Raw genomic sequence first — 15,832 nt, 5'->3', positions numbered from 1 at the left:
TTGGAATAAAATTCAACTAAGAATTGTATATTCAGGAAAAACTGCCCTTTGAAAACGAAGGTGAGACTGACTGGCTGACTGACTCAGTCACTCTGTCTCACTGACTGGCTCAGTCGGAAGAACTTGTGACTCTTGATCTTGGGGTTGTGAGTTTGAGCCCCACATGGGTGTAGAGATTGCCTCAGTAATACTTTACAAAAAGAAAAGAAAATGAAGGTGAGATCAATATTTCCTGATAAACAAGATTTATTGGTAGCAGTCTTGGCCTAAAATAAATACTAAAGGAAGCCCTTAGGCCGAAAGAAAATGGGAGCACATGTTAACTCAAATCCACAGAAAAGAACAAAGAGAACTGGAACTGATATGTGGATAATAGAGTATATACACAACCACAAATATTTATCAACTTGTGAATGGTAAACAAAATGTGTATCTACTCAGCAGAAGGAGGAATAAAGTACTAATTCACGCCAGAACATAGATGAACCTCAAAAACAGCATGATGCATGAAAGAATCACAAAAGAGTACATGTTGTATGAATCCAAATATATGAAATTTCCAGAAGAGGCAAGAACAGAGATAGAACAAAGATCAGTGATTGCCAGACAGATGAGAGCAGACGTTGCTTACAACCAGCCATGAAGAGACATTTTGGGAGTGATGGGTATCTTTGAAAACTGGATTTTGATCATGATTATGTAACTATAAATTTACTAAAACAGCATCAGACTGTGTACTTACAATGGTTGAATGTGTGGTATGCCAATTATATCTTAATACAGTGGCAAAAAATGTTAACAGTGCCTGCTTCTGAGTAGTGTGCATGGAGATGATTGTCATTTTCTTTTTGCTTCTATTGTATTTTCTAGACTGATTACATAAACATCTGTTATGTTTGGAATAAAAGACAACATTAAAAGCAAATTTTTAAACAATAACAACTCTATTTAAAATACTTTTGAAGCAAACACACACACACACACACACACACTCCCTTAGCAGGAATCCGAGTAAACAATACTCTCTATCAGAGTTTGATTTAGCTAAATATATAGTCATTCATTGCTTTGGGAGTTTAATATGGTAGTTATTTGGGGTTTTAGGATAAGGCTATTCAGACATGGCTTTCTTTTCCTACAGAAAAATCCATACTCTTCATCAACAGAATAAAATTACATCAACTGATACCATCAAATTATATATCAGACTTTTCGAGGGTCTTTATGAGACCTGGAATGAAAACAGGCAATGACTTTAAATATGAAATGTCTAATTGAGCCAAAGCTGCATTACCTCCTTGTAAAGGCTAGCGGCCTGCCTTCAATGTTCTCCTTTTTTGGCAGATGCTGTTGAGATATATTTTATAAAGAGTATCAATGCCTATCAAACAACATTGGGCCCAACAGATTATGAAACACTGACAACCATTGAAGAATTCTGCAAATGGCTTGTCCAGAATGGGGAAAAACAGGTAAATCTGAACAGGTAACTCAACAAGAGGCAGTGCAATCTTGAGCCAGGCCTTAGATTTTATTTGTGTCTATTCCTTCATCTGTAAAACAAATATAATCGTCATGCATGAATTAACTGTTATTATTAAATGTAAGCTCAGAATGTTAATTATTCACAGAAACACATGGGTCACAGTCACAACAGCCTGATCCTGGTGAATCACATCAGTGTGGCGTAGAATGCCTCCTCCATAGAGTGGAGGACTAGAACTGGCATACTCCTTCAGAATTGCCAGGATGATTATAAAACTCTTTTCTTTAACTCCCCAGGAGGCTTATAGACTGCTAAAGGCTGCACTGAAGTCTCAGGTCATCAGCTATGGTGACTGTAGTGAAAAGGTGGCCGAAACTTTTTACAACATGGGCAGGATCTGCTTTGCCAAAGGACAGCTCAGAAAGGCGATTCAGCTGTTAAGGAAGGTGAATTCTGGCTGCCTTTTACATTTTCTCCCAGACCCCTAAGCACAATGTGAGGAGTGATGTGTGTGTGTGTGTGTGTGTGTGTGTGTGTGTGTGTGTTTATTTTCATGCCCCTCCCCTCCCTCTGGCTTCCCTTTGCCTCCCTCCCTTTCTTTCTTTCTTTTTTTCCTTCCTTCTCTATTCCTTTTTATTTTTTAAGTAAACTAAAAATTCACTTTCTTAGATGTTCTAAGGGAGAACATCATACAGAAACTTTTTTGTTGTGCCCATGCCTGGACCAGAGTCTTTTATATTTATTTTATTTTATTTTATTTTATTTTATTTTATTTATTTGACAAATAAAGACACAGTGAGAGAAGGAACGCAAACAGGGGGAGCAGGAGAGGGAGAAGCAGGCTCCCCACTGAGCAGGGAGCCCAACATGGGGCTTAATCCCAGCAGGACCCTCGGATCATGATCTGAGCCAAAGGCAGCTGCTTAAACGCTGAGCCACCCAGGCGCCCCTGATTTGGGTCTTTTAAAAAAATATGTTTTTCATGTCCCCACTTCATTTTTCTAATACATGATTAAAGTTACAATAACAGTTTTAATATATTTCTCTGCTAATTCTAACATCTGTATCAGTTTGGGGTTGATTTTGGTAGGTTTCTCTCACTGTACTATCTCATGTGAATCACACTTTCTTGCTTCTTTATATGCCCTGCTATCTTTGTTTGGATGCCAGACATTGTATATTTGACCTTATTCGTGCTGGATATTTTTGTATTCCTGTAAGTATTTTTGAACTTTTTCTAGAAGTCAGTTAATTTATAGTTTGGTCCTTTTAGGTCTTGCTTTTTAAGATTGAGTAGATGAGACTAGAGCAGCATTTAGCCAAGGACTAATTATCCCCCATTCCTGAGGCAAAAGACTTCTGAGTATACCACCCAAAGGCCCGTGAAAAATGAGACTTTCCAGATTGGCTGGTTGGAAGAAAGCACTGCTCCAAGCCCTGTTCCCTCCAGCCCCTTCAGCTGATTGTTACCCTAGTGTTGGCAGTTTTCTCACATGGATGTGCTCATCAGGACTCTGCTGAATACTTAAGGGGGACCCACTGCAGATATTCCTGGATCTTTTTCTATGTAGCGGTCTCTTCTCTTTTACTGTGTTCTGAAAGTCTCTTGGGACTCCCAGCTCCTTCTCCTCAATTTGTGGAGTCTGCTGAGCCTCACTTTGTTCCTTTCCCTGCATCATGGCCTGGAAATGCTGTCAAAGCAATAATCTGGGGGCAGTCGTTGGCTTTATCTCACTTGTTGCCCTCTCTCAGGGACCACTGTTCTTTGTTAGCTGATGTTCAGCATCTTGAAGATACAATGCAAATTTAGGACCCTACACAGATTTCATTTATGTCCATCCACTTGGTCATAGCTATTTGGAAAATCCTCATGGAAACCATACTGCAGCCATGGTTTGGCCCTGTCCCTTTGGTGATCCGTAGCCACATATGGCAGAGGGAGGTGCAATGAAGTAGAATGATACACATAGAGCATGGGAGTGTGCACAACCTTCAATTTAGGCTCCTTTTCCTCCATGGTTGAGAACCAGGAGGAGATGCTGTGCAGAAATTTGAAATGTAAACTTGTGATATCTCAGTTCTACTAGTGCTCTCCTGAGTTTGGTTTATCATGAAGGTGCTTGCCTCCTGATACTCTTTAACCTGCTATGTTTCTCAACTTACCTGCAGTGTCTGATGATTCAAATCCTCTTATATGGAAGTGAGCACAGTAAAAGCAGAGACACAAGAGACCTCCTTACCCTATTGCAGAGGTGAGTTCTGGCTCTGGTCATCCACAAGGTCATCTGTGTGGGTATGTGGGTAGCATGGCCCGATTCATTCAGTTAGGGGCGATCACCTTTGTTGTTCTAGCTAGTAAGGCAAAATGCCAACTTGTACTATGGATTTGGCTAAATCCTTTGGAGATAACCAGTTGATTTCTAGTAGTGCCTCAGGAACCAATGTTATGGGGGTCTGCTGCAATAATACTTGGTATTTATAATATCTCTTTCAATGCTAAGCATTGGAACCAAATCCCACAAGGTAGTGTCTCAGTTGACAACTTGTGACAGATCCAATATTGACATATACAAAGTAAATGAATACATTAAACTTGTTTTTTTCTTGATGAACATAAAAAATCTAGGTCCTTTGATATAAGGCAAGTTTTTTGGCAGGGGAGATTTAATTATCTCCAGAGTTAGTAATAAAATAGTGTTTTGTGTAGACTTGCCCCCTTCTTTATCTTCGGCATATCATTGCTTTTTGTTCATCTCAGAAAAATGTTGACCTTGAACTATTCTTTTCAAAGAAGGAAGATAATTAAAATTTGTTGGGTGTAAGCACCTGTAACTGAGCTAGGTCATAGTCATGAAGTACTTAATCCTCACAAACCCCTAGTATGATAGCTCTCATCTGACAGGAGGGAACCCAATGTTCTGCAAAGGAACTTGCCTGCATTCACTTAGTCTTAGAGGTTTGGGCCTAAGCAAGTGTGGCTCTAAAGGCCATGTGCTTTTCTCTTAGCACCCTCTAATAAGGAGGGGCATTGTTATGGAGTAAGAGTCAGGACCCTGACTGTAGTTCACTGGAGGTGGCTCACAATGAATACATTTCTCACCAGGCTGGACTGGTGAGGGACAAGATGAGCAGAGAGAACACAGTCAATCCATCCTATCCCCACCCATGAATCAGAGCCACACTTCAACTAGGCCCAACAGAAGATGGTGTCCTGCTCTATTAGTATCCAGAAGAGGGTTCTCTAGCCTCTCTAGTAATGCCCACGTGAGGACGGTATATGGGAACTTTGCCCCCTACCTGCTAGTGGGTATGAAAGTATATTTTCCTGGTCAAGAACCATAACTATATATATATTACTATATATATATATATATATATAGAGAGAGAGAGAGAGAGAGAAAGAGAGAGAGAGAGAGAGAGAGAGAGAGAGATTTATATGTATATATAGAGTTCATTACAGAAATGACCTTTCAGAAAATAATTAGTTATATATAGTTATATAAATATTTAAATATATAAAGTTCAGAAATGAACTTTCAGAAGTTCATATATGTGTGTGTATGTGTATAGTATATATATATTTTTAGGAGGGGGAAGGGGCAGAGATAGAGAAAGAATCCCAAGCAGGCTCTGCACCCAGGATAGAGCCTGACTTGGGGCTTGATCTCACAACCCTGAGATCATGACCTGAGCTGAAATCAAGAGTCAGATGCTTAAGACTGAGCCACCCAGGTGCCCCCATAACAAAATAATAGGTGTAATATAGAACTCTTTCCAATTCCCTGGCATTATAAAATATATATAGTGTTTCTAACCCTCAAATAATCCTGTTAGGTAGGTGTTTTATCTCCCATGTTCAGGTGATAGAAACAGAGTCAGAAAGTTTGAGTATCTTGTTTAAATCACCTAGCTGGTAAGTGTATTAAGATTTGAATGCACATCTATCATAGTTCAAAAATGTACTTCTTTTTACTACGGAATAGGGATTCTGACTTTGATGCATTTGAGAATACATATGGAGACACCTGGTTAGCAGGTAAGTCTCCAGAAGTGCATTTTACATGAGGAGCAACTGAGGACTGTATTTGCCCAGGAAGAGGCGGAGCTGGGATTTTGAAACTCTAACACCGGAATGTACTCTTTGTAGGCAATGTAGCTTACTGTCTGAAGGCAGACTGTTTGGATTTAAAACTTGTGCCCCAACCTCAGCTCTCCGACCTGGGTGAAGTTATTCAGCCTTTCTCGGCCTCTGTTTATTTATTACGAAAATAATAGTATCTTGCTCAAAAGGTGGCTTTTCTGAGAGTAAGTTTATATATAATACAGCATACTTAGATCAAGTCCTGGCAGGTCTTAAATTCTCAGTGGATGTTGGAATAATAATAATGATGATGATGGTGATAATCTTTCTGAGCTGCTGGAGGTAATAGGTCTGAATGTTTAAGTGAGAAGCTTTTGTATATCATGCAACTATTATTATTTTATTTTGTAAGAAATGAGTAAGGAGTATATATTAGTGGATTCATCCCTATCAGCTTAACCTGCCTCTGCCACTTACTAAGTATGTGGCCTGGCAGGAATCACTTAACCTCCTTGAACCTTGGTTTCTCCATCATTAAAATACAGGTAATGATATACCACATCTGGTTGTTGTGAATTTTTGATAAAATAATGTGTAGGACTTGCATAGGATGGTGCCTGGCAGAGTACGTGCTCAGTCAGTGTCTGCAAAACAGCCTCCCCTGACCCCTTCTCCCTCAAAACTGGAGCTAAAGTTCTACTCAGCTTGTATTTAACAAGAGAAACTTCAAAGTAGCTGAAGTGACTGTACTTCTTCAGTAGTCTCAGGTCTTCCTTCCAGTCTCTCACTGTTCCTTGTTTCTTGTCTGTGGTTTGAAAAAAACCAGAGGAGAAGGAGAAATTAGGAGGGGTTGGCCTAATCTAATTCAGACCCCAGGTAGTATGAATTTCTTCAGGTGCATGGAGACTGATCCTCTTTGTAGATGACAGTGAGACCGGGACCTGCCAAGAAAATCCATTAAAGAGGAAAAGTCTTTTGAAGGATCCTGCTGTAGGAGAAATTGAGTCAGGGGAGGTTTTTCTTCCACAGAAACAAGCCCATATCTCATTCCTCAACAATTGCTGAGCAAAGCCATAGGAGTAGCTGCCAAAGTCCAGATGTAAAAAAAAACCAGTACCAAAATTGTTCTCTTTGCTCGAGCGTCTTGCTGGAATAATCAATCCCAGATGTCCTGGAACTCTGCTCATTTTCCGATGTGCTCTTGTGCTTTCTACCCCACCTCCTCCGGAAACCCCATGACAACATTCACTGAACGTTTGTTGCCAGGAGCCCAAATTCTTGGCTTTTAAAGTCTATGCAAAGAAGTGAAAGCAGACATGGCCCCTTGAAGTAGGAGTTAATTCTAAGGTTAAATGATAGTTGCAAGCTCAATAAGATTTTAGTGTCTTAAAAAGGCAAAGAACATCTCAGATTTGGGAGTAAACTTTTACTTAAATCACAAATGTACTTCAGTTTTAATTATTTACACATCAAGCTCCTCCTAAGCACTAAAAATACTGATATGTTTCAGATAGAATCCTTTCAGAAAAAGAGACACACATGACTAGGTGACTAGTCTGTAGTAAAACATTAATAGAAATGTAAATAAAGAGGACAAGTAATAAATTGGGAGACCAGAAATATGGGTGGAAACTGTGCACACTGGGGCAGGCTGCTGGGTCTTCAAAGAATAGTAAAATATCAGCAGGTAGCAGAGAAGCCAGAGGAGGGCATTTAGGTAGCGTGAACAAAAGCAGGGGCATGGAGATATTCTGAGGAAACACAAGTGACTGAGGGTGGTTGTGGTTTAAGGTACGAGTAAGAACATGCCGGAGATGAGTTTGGAAAGATAAATTAGGGTCAGATTATGTGATGTTTTCTGTGCCATGCTAAGGAGTTTAGAATGTATTTAGTAGTTAGTTGGAAGGATTTAAGCAAGATATGACATCATCAATTATTGGCTCTACAACATTAACTCTAACAGCAATGGAAGAAGAGATGGGACCTAGGGAGATTTTAGAAATAGGGAGATCAGTTAGGAGGCAGATACAACAGTTCAAGGGGGAGGTAGTGGTGGGAACCTTAATTATTTAAAGCCATAGTAGGAGGAAGTTGGGGAGGAAGGATTGAAAAGCAATTTATGATCTGTTCTAACAAGACCTTAGCACCAATTAGATATGATGTGTGATGGAGGCAGGAGTCACAGGAGGCTTTGAAGTTTCTAGTGTGGACCATTGGATGAATGGCAATGCTACTAAATGAAATAGTGCTGACAAGTGGAGATCACCTGGAGGATGACTGGAGGGTCTGAGGAAGATGATGATTTCGATTCTGGATATGTTAAGTTTGAGGTACCCACAGTGCATCCACTTGGCAATTTCTGGTAGGCTGAATGGTCCAGGAGCTCAAGAAGATAGATTCTGAAGTGAAGGGAATGGATAAGAAACCCGTGGAATATGTATATGTGAAATGAAAGGGCTTGGGAGGGAACACTTACACTTATTTTAGAGATAATATATGCATTGTGATTTAGAATCAAAACAGGACTCAAATTTGAGCTTTCCCATTTGCAGTGAGACTTCCTGTGTCTTCCTTTCTTCATATGAAAAAAAAAACCGAAGGGGCACCTGGCTGGCTCAGTTGGTAGAACCTATGACTCTTGGTTTGGGCGTTGTGAGTTTGAGTCCCATGTTGGGTATGGAGTTTACTTAAAAAAAAAATTAAAAAATAATCTCAAAAATGTGAATAAAAAGAGCACTCTATTTAAAGTGCTTTACTTAATGTTTGGCACATGGTGAGCTTCTGTGAAATGTTAATTATTGTCATGACTAGTATTATTTTGGAGTCATACAGAAGGAAGACCTTCTGTCTTCCTTGTAGATTTTACTTTTAAGATTTTGTTTATTTATTTATTTATTTAGAGCTTAGGGGAAAGTGGGGACAAGCAGAGAGAGAGGGACAAGCATACTCCATGCTGAGCAGTGAGCCCAATGCAGGGCTTCATCTCATGAACCTGAGATATGACTTGAGCTGAAATCAAGAGTCAGAGGCTAAACTGGCTGAGCCACCCAGGTGCCCCTAGATTTTTTTCAATGATAGCAAAACAGTAGGAAAAACCCCAATGTCCACCAGTAGGAACACTAGTACATGTTTACGCTCAATATAATGAGGTCCATGTTTATGATCATATAATATGGTCTTTCAAAAACATGAAGTAGAGCTTTGAAGAGTTGTAGAAAAATATTGCAGATATATTATTGGGGTAAAAACATGAAAAATACATATTAATGAGTATTATATGTAGTACCACCCATAAATATATATAAATATGTAGTTAGTAAAGGTAACAGTAGTTATCTCTGGAGATAAGATTATGGGGAACTTTCAACTTCTATATTATATATTTGTGTTACTTGACTTTTTTTTACAACAAATATATTATACTTGTGATAAAAAGATATATTTTGGGGGCACATGGGTGGCTCAGTGAGTTACTCTGCCTTCGGCTCAGGCCATGATCTCAGGGTCCTGGAATCGAGCCCCGCATCGGGTTCTCTGCTCAGCGGGGGGCCTGCTTCCCCCCCTCTCTCTGCCTGCCTCTCTGCCTACTTGTAGTCTCTGTCAAATAAATAAATAAAATCTTTTAAAAAAAAGATAAATTTTTATGTTTTAGAGATTTTATTTATTTGACTTTGAGAGTGAGTACAAGCAGGGCAGAGGGAGAGGGAGAAGCAGACTTCTGCTGACCAGAGAGCCCAATGTGGGACTCGATCCCAGGACCTGGGATCATGACCTGAGATGAAGGCAGATAACCCAACTGACTGAGCCACCCAGGTGCCCTTAAAAAAGATAAATTTTTAAAGTATATGGCATGTGTGTCAAATATTAAGAGACAAGATAATGTAGTGTTGAGAGAATGGACTACAGTCAGATGCGTGGGTCATAATCCCAGCTCTGTTATTTATTAGTTGTCTGACCCTGGACACGTCACTTTACTTCTCAGTTTCCTTATCTATAAAAATCTATAAAATGTGACTAAATAAATTAATGTAAGTAAAACTGCTCAGAAAGAGGCCTGACAGAGTATGTGCTGATTAGAGGTGATGACGAAGATGATGATGATGGTAAGAGAATGAGGACTAATAAGAAGCCATTATGTTGGCAGATAGAGAATCACTAGTGTGATTAGAGCAAGCTATACTGGTAGAGCAGATTTTTGAGATTACCCCAGTAATCCAGTACCTGATTAAACACCTCCCCAAATCAGGAACTCACTCATTACCTGTCAAAGTGGCCCTTTCCAATCCTAGACGGCTCTAATTGTTACAAGAATATAACAGCCAAGGTCATGGACTTTAGAATTAGACGGACCTGTCTTGGAATCCAGGCTCTGCCATTCTAAGTGTCGTTCTATGTGCCATTCTATGTGTCATTAGGCAAGTTATCCTAAGTCTCAGTTTCCTACAGTGAGGACTAGAACAGTATCTATAATATGGAAACGTAATGAAGAACAAATGAGGTTTTACATAACGCACTTAGCACAGTATCTGGCTCATGGTCAATAAATACTAGCTCAATAAATAAATAGTCAATAAATACTGGCCACTTTTACAACTCGAGCTCGTCATCCAGACATATTGGAAGGATGAGACTATGGTACATCAATTTCATTTTTGTTATTTTTAAATGTTTCTAGGACAGCCACATGGCAAAAAGCTATTTCAGTATTACTTTTGAAGGGTCTTAAGATGTAGAAGCCAGCAGAAGCAGCAGGGAGGGCCATCCTTTTCTCTTCACAAGAGGGGAAAGAAGGAATGCTCACTGATCGATTAGTGGTCTGCTGTCCTCTTAGCCATATGACCAGAAAAGAATAGCCTCTTCTGGGCTGAGGGGCTAGGGAGGGAAAGACAAGGAAAGTAGGATTTGGGGAGATTATCTCCAGAGAGAAGTGCAGCAAGGCAGAGAATAGCTCATGTGCTGTGTCGGCCAGACCAGCCTTGGGCAAGCCTTTTGTGATGAACTTTATGCTGTATCAGCTGGTTTCCTGGCCACTGCATTCCTATTCTTTTCCTGTCATTTATCAATAAATGTTCCAACACTGCCCCTACAAAATTAGGGGGCAAATATTTGGGCAAACCTAGGTGTATGAATGGGTGGGAGGCAAATCTGCTCTTGCATCCTGGTGCCAAAGGGCAGCAGCTTGTCCAAATCAGGGTGCTGGGAAGAGCTGGGCGCATTGGGGCCGATGGGGAAGTGAGCCTATAGCTCCTCACCTCAGGGCCGCCCCGAAGAGGAACAGAGGCTGCTAAGTGACAGAGCACTAGTTTGGGGAACCTTGTCTGTAGCAAAGCGGGGGAAGAATTCTACAATCTACAGCCTTCTGCCACGTCCACAAATATGGATTGATAGGAGGATATAGTGTGGAATAGGGCAAGGAGATCAAATATTTTTCATCTCACGGGCCCACTCTCTCAGTCCTAGAGTGATGCTTGAGGTTCCCGACCAAAAGGCTGGGTTTGGTGAAGCTGATTTATCAGTATTGTCACGGTGTATGGGCAGGGGAATGGCTGACCCACTGTCACACCTTTGCTATTTGGGCATAATGACAAGAGCAGGATACTCTGAGTGAGGGGCACCTCATGTGTGAGGACCAGCTCGGCTGTGAAAGAGCCACGTGATCTTTGGTCCCCTGAACATGCTGAGTCTCTTTCCTCCTCTTCATTCATTCCTTCAACAAACACCTCGTGAGCACCTATTAAGTGTGAGGTGCAGTTGAGATGCGGGCACTAATAACGATAAATAAAACACGGTCATTACTCTTGAGACAATAATCAAGTAGGAAAGGCAACCATGAGAAATAATGACAATATGAGAGAGTCCTGTAGTAGAAATCTCAGTACAGTGCGAGTGGAAAGGAGAGACAATCTAGGAAAGCTGGAAAAAGACTTCACTGAGAGGGTTACATCTGAGTTGTTTCTTGAAGGACGAGTAACAGTTCATCCAGGTGGAGAAGAGAAACCATTCCAGGAAGAAGGAACTGTATATGCAAAGGCCCTGAGGCATGACAGAGGACAGTGTATGGAAGCAGTGGTAAGTTCTTTGTGTCTGCCATACTAGGTAGTATTTCCTGGAGGGTCTCACAGGGACTGTTGATTGTAAGGGATGAGGCAGGCAGTGGCTTTGAGGGGGAGGGAGAAAGACTCTGGGGCAGATCAGTTTAGGAAAAAACAAACTAGGGTAAACAAAGTGACAAAGGTTCATTTCCTGGACTTCTCAAAACTTTTAATATACTAAGGTTCCCTACTGGCATGTTGAGAACAAATTAACTTTTTTTAAAAAGCACTGTATTCATACCTACCTGGATTCTTTTTGAAATGGTCAGTGACTTAAATTTTGGCAAATAAAACACAGTCTCTAGAATCAAAGTAGAGAAACTATCTAAGATTTGGTTTTATTATTTTTTATTTATTTTTAAAAGATTTTATCTATTTATTTGACAGACAGAGATCATAAGTAGGCAGGGAGGCAGGCAGAGAGAGGGGGCGAGGCAGGCTTCCTGCTGAGCAGAGAGCCTGATGAGGGGCTCGATCCCAGGACCCTGGGATCATGACCTGAGCCAAAGGCCGAGGCTTTAACCCACTGAGCCACCCAGACGCCTGTAAGATTTGGTTTTATTTTAAAGCAAGGGTACGTGCAGCACATGCTTGAACCGAGGGTACAAGAATGCTTTTGTAGTTTGGTTAAGAATTTGGGCCCCACTTCAGGACATAGTAAAGTCTGTGAACACGACTACCTCACCAATGAACTATTTTATCTGATGACAGAAACATGACCTCAATACGTCCCTATGAACTAATTTTCCTTTATGATTCATGGTGGTTGAGAGCTGGGTCTGGAGACAGACAAGCCTGGGTTCAGACCCCAGAACCACCACTTTCTAGCTGTAGGTAACCCTGGTATCCTCATCCACAGAATGGAGATGAGAATAGTGCCTGTCTCTTAGTGTTGCAGTGAAAATAAAATGTATGCAAAGTGGTTGTCAGGGTGGCCCGCCCTTCAGTATTCATGTAATAACAGATACTTTTACTTTTACTAAGCCTGGGCTTTGAGTTTATTACCTTCCAGTTACACCATTGGTGCATGGCGCAAAATGAGAAGGTTAATAACTGTTGTTGGTGAAAAGCTACCACCAAGCTGGAGTGGGAAACATTTTGCTGGTTAACATCTCAAAAATGCGCTGGAGCTTATGAGCCCTTGGAAACAGACAGTCTGACACCATTACTTAAACCCCAAGAAGATAATGTATATCCTGTGGATGGAAGTCGTGTCCTTTCAGCGACCTGGAGATTTCCGGCAAGGAGAGTCCTGCCACCTTGTGGCGGGAGGTGAGCAGGCCCAGGCCGACTTCTAGATCTATCACCAGCAGAGGTCTATCAGATTTTGGCCCACCTCTGAGTTTATGAGACCCTGGGCCATTGACTTAATTTGCGCCTAGTTCTTCTTCAGATTTGAAATCACATTATCTCGTGGTTTACTGAGAAGGAAGTTAAAGTGCCAGATAGCTTTCTGTATTTTATGCAGTCAGTAGTAGACAGAGAATGAATCAGTCTTTAGTGGAACTTGCATGTAAGAAAAGTCTCATAAAATTTTGCATCTCATGTTTCTGTGGAACAAATACTTTTTTTTCAGGCAAATAGGGGTTATGAAAACCACACTTTGCAGGCTTGAGGTCTAAATAGAAGATGACTGAAGAACACTTAATAGAAACCAGGTTTCTGGACCAGATTTCTTTTGGACCAGATTACTTCTAACTCCAGCCCGACTTCTTCAGTATTAGGAAATCAGAGTGTGGGAATCTTATTGGCTGGAAATGGGGAAGAAAGATCCTCTTTGTAGCACTTAACAGGGCTTCTGGGCTCTAAGATCTGTCTGTTCATGGGAAGAGACCACCTGAAAATTATGAACAATATAAAAGACCCTAAATTCTACAAATTTTCAGCTGTGATTAAAAGCAATCCAGATATCTAAGATATCCTTGGCTGCTATCTGAACTGAAGGAAGAGTTCCCTGCTCTTTAGGGAGAAAAATCAAGACTCTAGAATCATTTTAGAGGCCTATTAGAAGAGTCAGCATTTTAGGGGGATGGGCACATGGTGAAATCGTCCGTTGCCTCAGACTCAGTCCAGCCTTCTAGCTTAATAAATTAGTGATCTGGATCTGGAAGAGATGGCAAAAACAAAGAAAATGCACAAATGCTTTCCTCCTTTCCTTTAGGTCTTCTGTTACCATTAAGAGAAAAACCTCTATACTAAGATAGCCAACAATAAAGCCAACCTGTTGATAACAAAAATTCTGGACCACAAGATATATTTATTAACACTGACAGCAATGGCAGATCAAAGGTGGAACTAAGGACTGTAAAGAAAAAAAAAAAGAAAAAGAAAAAACGGTCTACTGAGCAGCAGTATTACAGGTAAAATACCCAGGGGCCGTTAGAACACATGATCCTGATCGGTAACTTGGGGTGGGGAGGCGGGGGTCAGAAATCTTTTCTAGCCTGATGCTTTTAGCTTCTTAGTGACTGGGATTCCAATACCCTTCTTACTTCCCTTTTATAGCTCAAATTTCATTCTTTTCAGTTCTGGCTTTTAAAGAAGATTCTGCAATATCTAAGTTGTTGGTGGATATTTTTAATATACTGTTTGGAAGTAGTTTTAGTCATAACCTGTTTCAGGTCACTGAAACTGCCCTGTGAAGAAACATTTGATCTTCTGGAAACATTTGCCCTGGTTTCATGCCACGTGAAGGGTCAGAGGGGGTTTTTTATTATTTTTTTATTATTCTTATTATAAATGAAGAAACTAGGGATAAGAGAGACTGATTTGTTCAAGGTCAGCCTAGTGATTATAAAGCTGACTTCCTGAATCATAGATGATTACATCTTCCATCCCACTCTGCTGCCCCCAACCGCAAACTGGATTTAAAGAGAAGGAATGTTCAAGGTGCTTAAAAAAAATCCTTACCCCCTGAACAAATGTGTATCTAGGAAAAGAAATCAGCAATCTCAGATTATATTCTTTACTGTCTTCTTCACCTACTTAGGGAGAAAAATCAGATTCCTGTGAGTTTACAATATAAGGAACTTATTTTCCCTTTTCATTGATTCTCGGTTATGTTGGCAGATTTAATGGAGCTCAAAGACTGTCTTTGGGATCCACGTGTCTTCTAACAACATCTCTCCTTCACTCAGTACTTATAAGAACATTTTGGTTCTTCATTCAGAAAATTATTATTTTTAAATTTCAGTCCTTTGTTCAGTCTGACCTAATGATCAACCAGAACCCCGAGCAAGGTATAGTGGTGAGTAGTGTGCTACGGCCTAAGCACATGTATAGCAATTAATCCAATGGCTTGTCTGCAGACTGGTAGTCTCCCTCCTGCAGCTGTGTCCTCCCTTAGCTGATTCCCAGAGAGCTTTCAGTTTGGCACTCGGGACTAAGGTCTCAGACTGCAGCCCTGGCTGGAGACGGCTATCGCCCACTGACCTTTACTGCAGTGCTTGTGAACTGGTCACGCAATCTGTCCTTGCTAATTTTGTCCTGCCTGGAGACGGGCCTGCTGTTCTGACCCAGAATATTCTGGACTAAAGTCGCCTTAGAAGAGTTGCTTCCTTTTTTACATATCCAGATGAAAATGGGTTTACAACAATGACTGTGATGAAAAACAAAAGTACCAGACAGAAGTGGCAATTTGGACTCCACTTTGCATGTCACTAAAATTTTTAGAACTAATATTTTGGGAGACCCCAACATCTTAAGATCTCGACTGACACACCTGTATCAGTAAAACATTAGCATGATTTGTAACACTGCGAAATAAAATGTTATGGTGCGATCCTGTTATTGCGTTTGAAATTAGTTTTAGATACTTAAATATTTCCAGTGTTTACTGTCAGTGTAAAGTTGCTGGTAGTCCATTTTGTGAGATTTTGATGTTAAAATGTTTAATGAAATGGTGGTGATAATGAATGGTAGCTATAGTTTTAATTCACAACTTTTAGATTCTTTTAAAATTAGCTAACAGGCACCGAAATTTTTGAGGTGGTTGGGGGTTAGCTATTTTCCTACAATCTCTGCAACAAATTAGAAAAGGGAAAAAAAAAATCAAGCCCAGATCAAACTGCTCCACATACAGATTTTAATAAACATTTATCACAAGCAGACATGCAACCTATTCCTTGAGGTCAGTCAAGCCCCACTTCTCTCTTTTGGTAGCTCACCCACCAG

General features: G+C 40.5%; 1 protein-coding gene across 1 annotated transcript in view; it reads left to right on the top strand.

The window, feature by feature from the left end:
• Positions 1-13,888, top strand: part of LOC111141200 (tetratricopeptide repeat domain 23 like) — a 43,455-nt gene extending 29,567 nt beyond the window's left edge. Inside the window, exons 8-12 of the mRNA XM_022493606.1 lie at positions 1,345-1,472; positions 1,783-1,932; positions 3,656-3,738; positions 11,530-11,636; positions 13,821-13,888. Coding sequence (XP_022349314.1) covers positions 1,345-1,472; positions 1,783-1,932; positions 3,656-3,738; positions 11,530-11,611 — 443 coding nt within the window. The 3' untranslated portion in view covers positions 11,612-11,636; positions 13,821-13,888. The remainder of the gene's footprint in view (positions 1-1,344; positions 1,473-1,782; positions 1,933-3,655; positions 3,739-11,529; positions 11,637-13,820) is intronic.
• The last annotated feature ends 1,944 nt before the right edge of the window (positions 13,889-15,832 follow it).

This window comes from Enhydra lutris, unplaced genomic scaffold (assembly GCF_002288905.1).
Source record: "Enhydra lutris kenyoni isolate GAN:26980312 unplaced genomic scaffold, ASM228890v2 scaffoldscaffold5, whole genome shotgun sequence".
NCBI classification, from domain to species: domain Eukaryota; kingdom Metazoa; phylum Chordata; class Mammalia; order Carnivora; family Mustelidae; genus Enhydra; species Enhydra lutris.
This window is presented reverse-complemented; position numbering and strand designations above follow the sequence as displayed.